The sequence below is a fragment of the Toxorhynchites rutilus genome, chromosome 3 (assembly GCF_029784135.1).
Source record: "Toxorhynchites rutilus septentrionalis strain SRP chromosome 3, ASM2978413v1, whole genome shotgun sequence".
NCBI lineage: Eukaryota > Metazoa > Arthropoda > Insecta > Diptera > Culicidae > Toxorhynchites > Toxorhynchites rutilus.
Genome location: NC_073746.1, coordinates 14200535 through 14216604, shown reverse-complemented (window position 1 = coordinate 14216604; position 16070 = coordinate 14200535). Strand labels below are relative to the sequence as shown.

Here is a 16070-nt window from a genome sequence, read left to right as displayed (position 1 = left end):
GCCCACAAGTTTTGAGGTCGTTAGACCGTAATGACAGTCTCAATAGAAGGTGGTTCAAAGGGAGGATCGGTACAAGTGTTGAATGAGATATATGAATATCCCAGGATTGACAATCATCATCCGCCGTGGGATCAAAGCCTATCTTTGCGTTCGCATCGTCGAACCAACGAACAAACCGTGCAAACAAACAGTCGATAAAAGTTTGAATAAAAATCTTTTAACGATGAAACACGATTACAAAGTGGTCAAAGATTGGGGCGCAGCGCAGCCGTAAAGTGCTGATGAAAGCCGAGCCCTGGAATACTTTGGGGCTAGTGTGCATAATTTATGGCCAGTAAATATTAGCAATAAACTAGTATCAATTTTTTTTCTATCTCTCTCCCCAATACGTTATGGTCGATTCCCACCGTAAGATGCGAGATTAGGATGGAAGATGGACCTCGCCAGATGCGCCGAGCGCGATCATAAGCCCCCAGAAAATTCCAGACGAATATCGGCTATATTTTGCGTTATATTTGACGAGTTTGGGTGTTGTCTGTGGCTGCCCGGAGGAATCGGATTTCGGGAAAATAAAATTGTTTATCCACATTCTATCGGTATCTATAAATTTCGATGTCAATAAAATGCAAGCTCGGGCTCAATAAAGAACCAGCTTAGTGCTCCCTCGTGGGCAATCCGGTCCGTCCGTATACGGCCTTCGAGAGTAATGGCGTGGAATTTTTTTCCACTCCATCCCCTTCCGTGTCCATTCATGGCGGAGAATCGAGCTGTGTGGATAGTTCCACGTCAATCGGAATCGTAAAAATCCAACGCATGGGGACGCAGATATTCCCATTCCGGTCGGCCGGCGTGAGACCATTTTATGGTCATAGAACTATGTCTGCCCCGGGTGTTGGACGCAGTGGGCGTTAGTCGAGTTAGTCGACAAATGGTCTAAATTCTGTGGGCTCCGACGGAACGTCGGGACACTCAAATTGGAACAATTTTATGGCTTATCACTTCTTATCCGATTTGTGTCTTAAGTATGGCTGCGGGGGTTAAAGGGCCATTGTTTGTGAAACAGGTCGGTGTTTCTCGTCTTCCGATTTGATTGGCAAGAGATTGGATTTTTGCGCCAAGATTGCGCGAATCCACGATTGCGATTGCGCAGGAAGCACGTTATGTGTAGATTATGTCATTCAGGAAATTAGTTATTTAAAATTGAAAATTTATTTACTACCAATTAACCGGAGCGAGGAGGATGCAAAGCGGCAAAAGTGGTCGTGCGCGCAGGGTTATACCGGTTCAAACGTGCCGTGGTTACGGCGGATGATATCTTAATCGAACGGCATCATGATGGGAGGGGGAGCGAAAAAATAGAGTGTGGGAGAGAAGGGCGAAGGTATGCATTTGAATCTTCTTCAGTTCGGCCCGCGAATCTGGTTATCTGGCTTGGGAATCGCGTCGTCGTGATGGTGGAAGAATGGTGAAAGGAATCCGATAAATGTGGACGTTTTGCGAGACTTACCGGAGTCGGTATCGGTGGCACTGACCGTTACCACATCGGTGTTGATTGGCACGTTCTCGAAGATCTCGTTGGAGTAGCTCATCGGGTCAAAAATTGGCGCATTGTCGTTCAAATCGATTACGTTGCAGTACACGGTCAGGGTGCTGGACAGACTCGGGTGGCCGTTATCTTGGGCTTGGACCACCAGAATGTAGTGCTGTACCTGTTGGGAGGAAATGCAGAAGAGAAATGATCAACGGGATGGGACGGGAAACACGCCAACATGGGTCATAAATTTAAATTTAGGCCGATAGATATTTTTTAACGATTTTCAGCAAGATATTCCTGTAATGAATATCAACTTTTGCGATATACAACACAATAAAAAAGGCGATTCTCGGTGCTGAGCGCGTCCAACCGAAATCGTAAAAGAACCTTTAAGATTGTCTCATTATTTATGCATACCGTCGTATTTTAATTGCTTGCGATGGGTTTTACGGCCGCAAACGTGACTGCGAGCCCATCCACAGCCTTTAAACACAAACGGCTGTTCCGTGTGTAAATTAATTATCGATTGCAGTAGCAGGAGTGACGTATGAGTGGGCTCTGTTCTTACCTGCTCGTAATCCAACCGGGCGGTCAGTGTGAAAATTCCTGTTTGCGGATTCAGTGAGAACACATCGTTGGCCCAGTCCGAGATGACGGTGTATGAGACGGCTGCGTTTGTGCCCAAATCCGGATCGCTGGCCGAAATTTTGCCCACCTGGAAGCCGCGCGGTGCGTTCTCCGGAATGTCGAATGAGTACGCCGGCTCGGAGAACGATGGCGGGTTGTCGTTTGTGTCGGTTACCTGGGGGTGGGAAGAGCAATTTTTATTAGTATCAGTTAGGTTCACTTTCAAATTGGGATTCAGTTGAGAAACGTGTGGAAAATTGACCTCTCTAGTTGAGTTTGGTGAAATCTACACTACAGACGTCTACAGACGTCTTCAAACATTTACAGTGTTTTCCAAAAACGTAAAACTACCGTTCTAATGAATCATAAGTCACGTCTTAGTGGAACTTACGAGTGGCAGCTTTATTGAAAGTTGTTAGGGAACAATCAGAGCAAACTTAGTCCTCTCAGCCGATGATATTGCTATAAAATACAATCCTAACAAAAGTATCGTGCGGAGTATCTCTCTTCGAGAAGATTATCATTCTCTTCAAGCCAGCAAGCAACCACATTGAACACTGTAGTAGAACTTAGAGGGCAAAACACAGTTTCGGAAGTTGTACAGCAAGGTTTTAACGAGATGCCAAGGTTATTTGGTCATGACCATAGAATTGACACGGCTCGAGGAGATGTCTCCATAGAATCTAATAAAGAAACTTTGTTATCTGACATGAAATTTGCAGGTGTAAATAAAAAATCATGGTTCCTGACTATTTGCTTGAGATTTACCAGATAAAAATGAATTCTACTATAAACTAAAGCACATTGTAACCCTGTGAAGTTTTTAATAGAATTGGATAGCTGCCACTACATCCGAGACAACAGCGAGAAGAATCTTCTTCTTCTTTTTGACATTAAGAGGGATAAAACTTTTCATCCCTTTGAATTTCTACGCAGAGGCTGGAGATTAGAAAAGTGGTATCCAACACATATGCAGCCTTCCATGCAAAACCGATATAGTGGATCTCAGATTTTCGTGAAAAGTGGTAGTTTTATTCTTTATCGCTAAACATAAGTCCCGTTATTTTTTTATTTTTTCAGTAGAGTAACCATTTCCATTTTAGGGTGGTCCGAAAAATCAACATTTTCCTCTTTTTTCCAAAATTCATAACCTTTAAACTACTAGACCGATTTAGATGTTCGACATATAAAATTAAATCCAATCACCTTATCTTTTTTGGAAAAATACTAAACCTGTAAAAAGTTTGAATTCTGTTCTCGTTATTATTGATTGTATTCGTTTTTTATTGTTTTCATAGTCTCGGGAACAAGGGCGTTATATCTTTTTTAATTTTTTTCTGAAAAGCTGAAGATTTTTCACATAACATATGTTGAAACCAGAGAGGCGTTTTATTCGTTTTTGAGTTATTATTTTTCAAAGTTAACCAATGGTTCGAAAAATATTTTTTTCCTCTTTTTTCCAACACGAAAATTCATAACTTTTTATCTACTGGACCAATTTAGATGATCAACACATAAAATAAAAGCCAATTAGCTAGTCTTTTTTGAAAAATATTAGACTTGCGAAAAAAAATAGATTTTGATTTCGTAATTAGTTATGAAATATAAAATACTAGACTTGCGAAAAAAAAATAGATTTTGATTCGTAACAAGTATCCAAAAATCAGAGATGTGTTGTTTTTCGTTTCAAAGTTATTATTTTTCAAAGTAAAAATGTTTTCAGTCTTCGTTCAATATTTCTATGCGACTAGGAATCAATTAATTGGGAAATCTGTCATTTTTTCAGAATAGACTGGCTGATTATCTTTAATTTGATATATCGATCATTCGAATCGGTCCAGTAGTTCAAAAGTAATAAACTTTTGAACAAAGTCATTTTTGGATAAAAAGTGAAAAATGATTTTTGGCCCATCGGTTAACTTTGAAAAATCATAACCTAAAAAAGAAAAAAACGCCTCTTTGGTTTCGACATATGTTAAAATCCTCAGCTTTTCAGAAAAAAATATAAAAAAATATTGCGCCCTTGGTCCCGAGACTATGAAACAATAAAAAACGAATACAATCAATAATAACGAGAACAAAATTTGAATTTTCCGCAGGTTAATTTTTTTTTTCAAAAAAGACAAGGTGATTGGCTTCAATTTGATATGCCGATCATCTGAATCGGTCTAGTAGTTCAAAAGTTATGAATTTTTGAAAAAAGTCATTTTTGGAAAAAAGAGGAAAAAGTAGATTTTTCGGACAACCTTGAAATGGAAATGGTCACCCTACTGAAAAAATAAAAAAAAAATACGGGTCTAATGTTTAGCGATAAAGAACAAAACTACCACTTTTCACGATAACTTTTCGAGTTCCCGTTTTCGTGATCTGCTACAGTTTGTCATGAATTTTTTTCCGTCTTCGTGTGCTTCGTTCGTGGCTTGTTTTCTTCTGACCTGAGCCTAATGAAAAATCTCAGAATCATTCCGATCGTAAAAGATCTGGCAAGGTATATCTCCGTGACTGAAATTTTGAAGATAAGCTGCGAGTTGTCGAGGCTGATCGGAAGAACACAAACCAGGTTGTTCACGAGTAGTTCACGTTGGAGTATTGCGTTCATATTCCCTCTCTTGTGCTAGAATTAATGAATTTCTTGCGTTGCTTTGAGCTTGGGTAGACTGTATAATTCGTAGTTGCTCTCCGTGATTGACCTGAACCAATCAAATTGCACAAAGAACACACAGAATGACGATTGGGACTAGCAAATCATTTTTGTTGGGCAATTTTCGGTGATTCAAGCTCTAAATGGTCAATGACGACGCCGGCCACGTCCTTAAGACGCGTCCACATCACGTCAATCGGCCTTGGCCGCTCGGTAAAGCCGACTAAATGTGGACGTACCGCTCGGGCTTGCCGACGTGCCGAAAACCGACTTGAATCAAACCGAACCCAACCCGAAACAAGTGGGTCCGGTTCGAGAAAGTCGAACCAAAACATAACGATGTAAATGAGCGTTGAAGACATTGTGCTTCGTGTGTTCGTGACGGCTTCGTGCATCCGATGGGGCGTCCACATTACATAACGAACCGAATATGTCGCCTGGTACAGGCCGATCGGCATCATTCGGCATAATGTGGACGCGCCTTTACAGTCACCAGGGGAAGGGAAAGAATGTTAGTATGATATTCGCCGCCCGAAGATCAGAAGGGTCGCCTCTATAGTGGGGTTCCCTAGCGATTACCATGGAAAGGATAGTTGTTAGTGGGTAGGGTTAAGAATCAGGATTCACTGCGGTAAGTGATGGGATTTTGTAAACGCGAATTTTCAACCTCTCGACAAAACAAAATCTCAGAAATCGCATATAATCCGATTGCCCGGCGGCCGGACACACGATATTTTTGTATTTATTGTGCGTCGAACTTTTCAATTATTCACATATTTTGACACCCGACGACGGACGTTATCCTTAAGAAACCTGAGAAGGTCACCGGGACCTCTACACCTCTGTCATAAATCGCACTTAAAATATTCCTATGCTTTCTAACTTTTGAAATATTTTTATATCCAGACAAAGGATCCATGAGAAACCTGAGAAGGTAACCGTGAAAAACCTTTACATATAAAGCTTATTTACAGTATATTTCGTGAACACTCACACACTTATAGTTTTTGAAATATTTTTCTACCTAACGATGAATAAATCTTTGGTTTCCGAAAAACAGCAAAAATAATTTTTTTCTGATTTTTTGAATTTTTCATGCCCGACGACGACGATCCTCCATACATGAGAAGTTCAGAGAAGATCACCGAGAAACATCTCTGCAATAAAGCGTTGCCATACTTTCTACTTTTTGAATTTTTTATATCCGACGATGGAGAATCCAAGAGAAACCTGAGAAGGTAACCGGGAAATACCTCCAAAATAAAACCCTCCAATTTGAAGGCAAATAAAACCGTTAAACAAAAAAAATGTTTCGGTCCACTTGCTTTTTATTAAAAAAAAAAACATTTCTGTCTCTGTCAGCATTTGTACGGAAGTGAATCGTAGAAGATGCGATCTAAATGTTGATATTATGTTTGAAAAAATGTTAGGTGGTGTTTGGCGATATTGAATCCGATGTATATAGAAAAACAAATCTACAAAAAGATCGAAATATGAGATCAAAAAGATCGAAAGCGAAAAGATCGATCTTCTGAAAATCGATCCGAGATCGCTCAATCCTATCCAGGAGAGACATCTCCAACCAAACTTGAAACACAGCGGTGGAAATAGCATAGTTTGTCGTGGAAATTTGGCTCAAATCTCACTTTAATTAATGAAAATCAATGATGTTTTTTGACTTAAGAATACGTCTTTGATTTTTATGTACGAGGAATACTCTACAAGTGAGCAATTTTACGAATAAAAATAGTATGGTTTGCTAGCGAATGCAAAGGTAAATCATGTATTATGTATTCATTCTTTCAGCTTCCGTGAGTGTTCCGTGAATGTTGTATGCAACACAAAATTGCGTACAATAATTTTTTTTTACCGACTTCTTTTTTGTTTAACGATCCAATATATTTCGCCTACTATCCCACCCCGTTATGTGTGACACTGATATTCAATCATCATTCTCAGTTGGACAGTTAAACCTCCTGCGAAAAGCTAAGTTTTGTTTTTTGTTCGTTACAACCCGTTTGACGGTTATGAGTACATATAACAACCGTCCCTTATATAGTCACCATTTGGAGTTTCAAAAGAGTTAAAATAACAGATTTATCAGCAATGAACAATGAAAAGAATTACATTAAAAAAAAACAAATGTTCCGAACAATCATAGTCCTACGTCAAACTTACGTCCGTGCGCCTAGGTTCAGGCCCTTAATTTTTTTTTGGTGAATTTTTTTTTTTTTATATCTGTATTATAGTGACTTTCAACTCATTTGGCTGGTTCGTCACTTTTACTTCCATTTTTGGAAGAATGTCGGGAGTGAGAATTGAACTCGTGACCTTTAGCATGAGAGGCATGGATGTTACCACTACGCCGGATCGCCTCCATTTTTTGGTGAAATGAGATTTGCACTTCTATTTTTCTGAACTATGAGTAGGAGTCTCGCGCGTGCAGTTGTCGAATGTGGATGGCTTTTTTCGGTCTCTCCGCCTTCAGTTTAAGTTTTCTTTTTTATCAGAGTGTTGGTAGTTTGTTAGGCAAAACGTTGTTTCTTGGCCAGTCCGAAATAGTTCTTCCATCTGAAATCATTTCGGAAAGTGTTTTCGCAAAGTGAAAATTCTCGAAAATAATAAAGTGGTTTCATGTCATGAGGCAAACCAAGTAAAAAGTGAAAAAGTTCGCTTCATGTTGTTACGCGTTCGGGCATCTATATGTGTGCGTGTGCGTTGCTGTGCAGTTTCTTGATCAAGTATCGGGAGAGAGCACGCGTTACGCGAGCGGAAAGGATACAAAGAGCTAAGTTGTTTTTCATTCTCTGTTTTCTTTATACTTCATACTCAATGGATGCGTTGATTGGATTTTTTTCTATTCTCAACTAGATTCTATGTATGCGTCCAATAAGAAAAATAGGATTAAAAATATGACGCTTCAGTAGAACATTGTTTGAAAATCTTTACAGAGAGCATACTAAATTTGATTGCAGGCATCGTGTGAAATAGAGGAAATTCTTGGGCGATTTATACGTCTAATGTGAAGTTGTTGCGTCTAATAGAATAAACTGGACTTTTTATTTTTTTTTATCCCATTTATTTATTTTATTAGGCTCATTAGCATTTTATCTGTAACAGAGCCGAGTTTTTATCGTGTACATGTACATATGTTAATGTTTCTATAAATTGTAAATTACACAGTAGTAGTAGTAGCCATTTGGGCGTTAGGTTTTCTGTTCCATTACATTATGGTAAATTACACTGTAGTAGCCATTTAGGTGTAAGGGTATTCTATCTGTTCTTCCATTGTTCAGCAGACCGGACAGCGGAGACAGTTGAATTGATCATTGTTGGGTTATTTATAGAACAGCAGCCCGATGTTTCTTGCAGAGCAGAGCAGTTGTATGGATGAATCGATCTTATTTCGACCGTGGATCGATCTCCATTGCTGATGATGGTTGCGTGGACGTAGTTATTCTATAATAACGCAAAGATGGTCAATTGAGGGCCCTGAGTTTGAACTCACGATCGATCGCTTAGTAAGCGAACGCGTAACCAAGTGGCTACGAAGACCCCCTCTAAACTGGACTTTTAGTACACTCAAAATTAATTTTTAGCTCATGTTTTCTCATCCCGATTTATTACATTAAATGAGCCTAAAATTAACAGAGAATTTCATGACTCACAAATACTGGTAAGCATTTGTATAATATACATGGTACAGCAATATAAGATTAATACGAGCGAGCGAAATAAAAGACAAATAAGCTTTCCGCATACTTTGCCACATACACGACCCAGATCGAGATAGATATTGTTCTCCTACATGCGCTCCTTTTCTACTAGAAAACACTTCCCAACTTCATTTTATAATCAGGTGCAATATTATCACGTATTTGCTGAAGCATCATTAGCCATGTGGATAGCGTAGTCGTGGAAAATAGCTTTGCATTCCAGCCGGCCTTGGTTCGATCCCCATTGACGTCGTATGGATTTTTTTTTGGCTCAATCCCAAATGAAATGAGAATAGGAAACAGAAAGAGATGTCTGCAAGCATACATACAAACCATTTTTAAGCTTTTAAAACAGCTAATTATTTGAGCATTTGACTCTCCAGCACACTAAATAGCATCATTTCTGCCAAAGATGAAATGTTTTCTGCCAACGATAGTTTGGGTGTAGAAATAAATTATTTTCTGTGTTTTCATATAAACATGTTTCAATCGAGATAATAGTATTTTTTACGAAAATAAACATCAACAGAACTTTTGCAGTTTAGGAAGACAATCCAAGACGTCAGGTCGTGCGTTAAATAAAAGATTATGTAGCCGGTTTAATCAATTTTACAGGTTTTCTTTCTCAGGATACCTAATTGCTGCCGCAAATTGTGACATAAAATATTTACGGAATTTCGTTCAGTCGAGTGGTCGATATTTAGCATATACATAATCACATCACTCAACGCAGTGAATCCTGATTCTTACCCCCTCCCACTAACATTTATCCCTCCCTAAATCCCTAAATGAAACACAAATTTCTACATTTCTCGAGAATTAATCAAGCAAATGGAACGAAATTTGGCATGTGGAAGTTTTAGGGTGCAATAAATGATTCTATGGTGGTTATATACTCCTCCCTCCTCTCTAAGGGGAGGGCTGCCATACAAATGAAACACAAATTTCTACATTACTCGAGAATTAATCAAGCAAATGAAACGAAATTAGTCAGATTGAAGTTTTAGGGTGCAATGAATGTTTCTACGGGTGTTAGACACTCCACCTCCCTCTCTAAGGGGTGGTTGCCATACAAATGAAACACAAATTTCGGCATTACTCGAGAATTAATCCAGCAAATGAAACCAAATTTGGCATGTGGATGTTTTAGGGTGCAATAAATTATTCTATGGTAGTTATATACTCCTCCCTCCTCTCTAAGGGGAGGGCTGCCATACAAATGAAACACAAATTTCTACATTACTCGAGAATTAATCAAGCAAATGAAACGAAATTAGGCATATTGAAGTTTTAGGGTGCAATCAATGTTTCTGTGGTGGTTAGACACTCCACCTCCCTCTCTAAGGGGTGGCTGGCATACAAATGAAACACAAATTTCGGCATTACTCGAGAATGAATCAAGCAAATGGAACCATTTTTGGCATGTGGAGGTTTTAGGGTACAATAAATGATTTATATATTTATATACTGGTTACAAAAGAAACACAAATTTATTCGAGATCTAATCAAGCAAATGGAATCAAACTTAGCATATAGAGGTTGTAGGGATCGATAAACGTTATAGCGGTTCGACACACCTACCCCCACCCCCCCCCCCTCTAAGGGCATGGGGGCTACCATATAGATGAAACACAAACTTCTGCATAACTCGAGAACTATTCAAGTAAATAGAGCCAAATTTGGGATGTGAGGGTTTTTGGGTACAAGAAATGTTTCTGTGATGGTATGACACCCCTTCCTCCACTGGAAAGGAGAGGGGGCCCCATAAAAAATAATGCACATAACCAAACATATTTCAATCAAACATGACAATTGAAATTTTTCGGAAAACTCTGAAGGAAAATGGGAAAATTCGAAAAATTCAATTCGCATTTGTTCTACAATTACATATTGACAAGCGTTGTTAGCCCATTTGATGTTTGGAAATGGATTTCAATGTGATAAAACGCACTCCTATATCGTCTTCTATCTATATAAATAAAAATGGATCGCCGAATGTGTTGATAAGAGCAAAACTCGAGAAAGGAATTGTCTGATTTAGGGCTGTCTTCATCCTATCGTATTTTCTGTATCAAACATTTATTCCATGTAACGGAGAAACATGTTATTTGCAAGTGGATGAAAAATGTTGCACGGGAATTGTTTCTGAAAATAATCTGATGTTATAATGTCGAGTTTTGGTAGAAGTACTGAAATTTTACAGTTAATAGATAGATTGGAAGATCAATCAATGAACAGTTCTGCGATTGGGCCCATGAACGTGCGCTTAAAAGAAAACGTGGATGTAATAACGAAAAATAATTTTTGGGCGGAACGAAGTTTGCCGGGTCAGCTAGTTAAATATAATATTCAAAATAGACAATTAGAAACATACCTAAAAATGAACCGATAATCTGCAAGAAATATCGTTGTTCAAATGGGATCGAGACTCCGAATGATGACAATAAAACTATGAAATATTGCACATAAATATTGGTATCTTCCGAAGCGCAAGAATATCCCGCAAACGAACCAAAATTAGACTGCCCTCAACTGTCCTCATAGATATGCGAGAAAACGACTAATCTGGCGCCGCCGCTACCTGCGCCTGGAATTCGATCATTTTCTTAGATGTTATGCAGAAACCGACATGTAAAAAATGAAAAAGAGCCACTATGGTTCCCACAGTTTCCGAACAATGATTAATCGTGAGAGAGTTTCCAACTTTTTTTTTGTCAGGGCTACTTTTCGTACAAATTTAGACAGAACCGATCTATTTTCGGCCATCGGACAGTATTGTTTGAACACGGAATTAGTCACAAATAAATTCGGGGTGTGTAGTGCGCGCGATGAATGGGTCGAACACAGCCGATAGCCCAACTCGCTTGCTCGAATCTGTGATCTCTTGAACCGGGGTGCCCTTCTCGGGACTGTCTTGTGAAAGGGGGAATGAAAAGTGGTAACGATCGATAACTTGTTTCGTTTCATTGGTTATTTGGGGGGGGGGGAGGTTTAAGAAGCGCTCAGAAGTGACTTCGTGGTGATGAACAACGAACCCTACGTCAAGACAGACTTAAAATTGGCAACAGTTTTATACTGCAACCAGATGGGGACAGGTGACAGACGCGTTCAAACATGAGGTAGGTTATTTGTATCTGTGGCATTGAAAGCGGCGTTTACTGCCTTCCCCAGGGTTGCCACATATACAGAATATTCTGTATTTTACAGATTTTTTGCCAAATTTCAGATACAGTATATACAGAATTACAGATTTTCAGCAAAAATACAAAATTTACAGATTTTTTTGAAATTCAATTTTCAATATTAAATTTATTACAGTGCATACATAGATACCTTGATTTATAAAAAAGTTGGACGCAACGCAACGAGATGGCTTTCGTTGGAGGCATTTATTAAGCGAAATCTTGAGCGATTTGAAGAGCTTGAAGTATTTTTTTTTTCGTTTCATGTTATGTTTGACCATAATCAATTTGCCAATCGTATATTGACTCATTTAAACGACCCTATGACTAAACCGATTATACTGTTCCTAACTTTGTTCTACCGCTCATCAATAATGTCAATCATTCCTTTCAATCAGACAGCTCTCAATTTTGCGAACTTCATAATGAGAGAAGACTGTTATTATTGATCATGTTGAGTAACTTATTTTTTCGTTGATGCTGACCTTCATGTGAAAGATTTTGAAGACGTGATGGGAAATTTTTGTATCCAAAGCTTATGCCTTACAAATAAATGAACCGAAAAAAACAGGAAGTGGGTTATATCTATGGTATAACCGCAAGGGTGACGTAGGACTATCGTTGATTTAGAGATCATTTGTATGAAGTTGAATCTGAATTCATTCTGAATGAATGAATATTTGGAGAACTTCGAAAACGAGAGCGTTACGTTGGAGGCACAAGGTTTTATGCATCCAATATTGGATACGGAAATATCCTACTGATGGGGAAGAATAATCTTCAGAAGCTATCCTGTTGATTGCGATTGATTGAAAAATCACAAAACCTAATGTATTTGGTCACAGTGTTACATGGATAGAAAACATTAAAATAAACTCTTTCATATGAATGTAATTTTAAATTCCCAGAGGAACTGGCAGATTATTTTCAGTAACGATTAGATATTTCCACATTTTCCTCGATACTGGAAGCCCACCAGTGGTTAATGCTAACTCGATAACCATCTGTTAATAGCACTTGATTGAAACATATTTGGTCACAGTGTTACATGGATAGAAAACATTCAAATATAATCTTTCACTTGAATGTATTTTTAAATTCCTAGAGGAACTAGCAGATTATTTTCCGGATCTTTCTCGATCCAAACGGAAAGAATTCCGTGTGTGTAGCGGCTGCTTCGAGATCTTCCCGGGGAACCGTTTGTAGCATCACTCTCCTCCTGATGGATTCCCTTCTGGCCTAAGGTGCACAAACAGGCTCTTGGTGACACCGTTCATCCGCGCTTTCATGATAAATGAAGAGCTTCACCACAACAGCGATAACATGCTCCAATCGCTGTTCAATTAGAACTGAGTGGATTTCCGAGCGGCGCTCGCTTATATACCGATTGGTGATTTCAATAGCCTGTTTTGAAAGCAATTTTAAGACTATTGAAACAAGTTTTTGGATCAGAAAGTAACAAGTATAGAACGCGTAGACATTTTATCTTTCGAATGAAGGGTTTATCATACCATTTCGTTCACAAAATTTTACAGATTTAAATGTGGCAATCCTGGTCTTCCCTATAGCAACACGATTGTCCATGATGAAATGTTATTCAAAACTTAGCTTTTTTATTTTGACACATATTACGTATTGTGCGTTAGCTGGCAAGAATAAAAGTTAGAATTTTTGTAAACAAGAGCTTCAATCTGAATATGGAATTCAGAGTTCGAAATATGCAATCTGAATCTGACACTATTTATGGTCCGTTCCACACCTCGTAAATTTGTTTAACCGTAATTCATTTGATTCGGGACGAAAGGTTGCGCGTCCCGAGCAAGAATCGCTTCAAGCAAGCGTCATGCGAACTCGAGCTTCATAGATCTTACACACAGAATGCAATTTCGTTAATTCCAGTCAATCACAGAGTAATTTTTTTCTCAACCTAGACTTTCAAAGACCAGTGTTATTATTGCCAATCATGATGATTGCATGGTATTTAATGGAATATAAATTTGTCCAAATTTCTGGCAACCTAAATTCGCTATCGTAACTGGATGCGTCTTTATAACAGCTGAAAATTAGAGCAAAATACTTCCAAAAGATCTTGGGTATAATTTTCACATTCCACAGCATCTCTCGAAGCGCACTCATCCGACAACGGCATTTGCGTGTTCTTTCGCAAATTCGATCAGTTCGCTTTCGGAACGGCTAATTACTTCACGATGTTGAATTTATATTAATTATCAAATTGATAAATCATCCTGGTTTGGAACCTCGCCGGGAAGCTAGGCACGGGAGGCGGTACCACCGTCATTATCGTCATTTATCAATCGAAAAAAGTTCAGTTCTGCAGACACCCCACATAACAGTTACAAAACAGCAACAAGCAAATTCATGGGTTGTTGAAATGGTTCACACAACACATCCCCCGGGTTTGCGGTTTGTGCCCTATAAATAGCACACACCCAGAAAACTGGATGGAGATGACGGCGGCGTGTGCGCGCACTACCCTCCCCTCCCCCTTATCATCATCCCTTTCGGTCCTCATCACACAAACCCGAAGATGCTGCGGGAGAGATCTCCAGATGCAGATGGCCTAGTCCGTCCGTCCGTCCGCACGGAACGATACAACGAATATCTAACCTGTCAAATCGATGTGTTTCCTCGCTCCTCTTCGACCAACCCCCTCCCCCCACTCTAATCTAATTCAAATAGTCCAAAAGAGGGGGGCAGGTCGTCGCTCCGCTTATGATGATGGTGATGATGATGAAATCAACAACAACTACGCGCGCCGTGTCTCGGAATGGAATGGCCCCGAAAACAAAAAAAAAAAAATAACCGAGTAAACGAAAACAGAGATGCGACGGTTCGTTGCCACGACGATGACGAGATATTGTAGAGTATCATCCCGAAAAATGAAACGAATAACAACAGAAGACAAGCTCGAATGACGAGACGATGACGACGCGGGGCGAAACTTTTGATCCCCATCTGCTTATTTATGATTATGATTATTTTTATTAAATCATTCCCCATTCTCGGGATTAAATGTAAAGATGTCATTCATTGGAGTGAGGAGAGCTAGACAGACACACACACAGACAGAGAGAGAGAGAGAGAGTGAACAAACCTCTTAAATGATTTATTTGAATTTCTTTGTTTAATTTAGTTAGCCCGGACCGGAGAATAAGAGATCCTCCGGTTGGGTCTTGGCTGTTGTTTGGTTGTTTTCAACGCGGAAACAGACGAGAGAACTATTTGGTTTGCATGAAATGGCTACATGAATTTATTATTGAATCTGTACGATTAGATCAGAACGCCATAGAAGGATAGTGGAGAGCTCATTTTTCTTCCTCCTTTTCCGAACGGTGTTCGTTTGATTTTTGTTTTATTTCAAAGATATTATTCCGCGTCGGCGTTCCACCCGTTGTCTAATTTAATTTTTTTTTCGGGAATGATATGTTTTACAAGACCCGCATCGATTGGGTACACGGTATTCGACGAACGTAACGCTTTTGTCAAACCATGGGAGGGCTCGGGTCTCGATTTGTAGCGATTTCCATCCATCCATCCATCTATCCATCCACGGGATTCCTCTTTTCGGTGCGACCTGCGCCACGGGGCTGAAGGCAGGAGACAAGCAGAAGTGAGGAAAAACAAACCAGCAACACCAATCGGGGTCAGTCAAGTTTGAAGGGGTCCACAACGTTGTTTTCGAAAACTTTTCAATTGATACTTTACACTTTGATGTGCTGAAACGGCTCGTTGGATTATTTATGGTCGAGCGGAGCGGTTGGGATCCGTGATTCGGTGCGCTTTGTTCTTTTCCCTAGTAATCCTTTGGCTTCATGGCAGGTCTAGACAGGTCTCGTCCGCCTGGATTGCGCTGACAAACATCAAGTGGAAGGTCTTGAGCCCGGTGACCCAAAGCTAGAGTTTTGACGCGTTTTTTATTGAATCGATTCGAAGTTCGGTCGTTTGAAATTTTTGTCTAGCAAATTGGCGATAAACACAATATGCAAGAATATTAAAGTTTAAGTTTCACTTAATAGTAATAGTTAAGGGAACGACACCAATTTTGAGTTGATTATTTTTATTTGACCACTTCATGATTGTCCAATGGGACAAGAAAACTAATCAAGTTATTTCTCAATCCACTGAAATTCTTAAATTTTTTTTAATATATCATTGTTGTTTGTATCAGTCATCTTTCAACTAAATTTCCCACCTCCAGAAAAATCGGCTTATATAATGTAGCTTGCCAGGATTAGTGAAGCATATTATGCAAGGCAGTGATAGGCGACCCTAAAAAAATCGGTACAATCACACGGTAAAATAATTGAAGAATTTGCGCTGATAGTATGCGAAAAGACATATCAAACTGT

General features: G+C 39.2%; 1 protein-coding gene across 5 annotated transcripts in view; it reads right to left on the bottom strand.

The window, feature by feature from the left end:
* Positions 1-16070, bottom strand: part of LOC129779240 (cadherin-related tumor suppressor) — a 366226-nt gene that overhangs the window by 87040 nt on the left and 263116 nt on the right. For all 5 annotated transcript variants that reach the window (XM_055786606.1, XM_055786609.1, XM_055786607.1 and 2 more), the window contains 2 exons: positions 2103-2336; positions 1508-1709 (listed from right to left, as the gene is read on the bottom strand). In XM_055786606.1, the coding sequence (XP_055642581.1) occupies positions 1508-1709; positions 2103-2336 (436 nt within the window). The remainder of the gene's footprint in view (positions 1-1507; positions 1710-2102; positions 2337-16070) is intronic.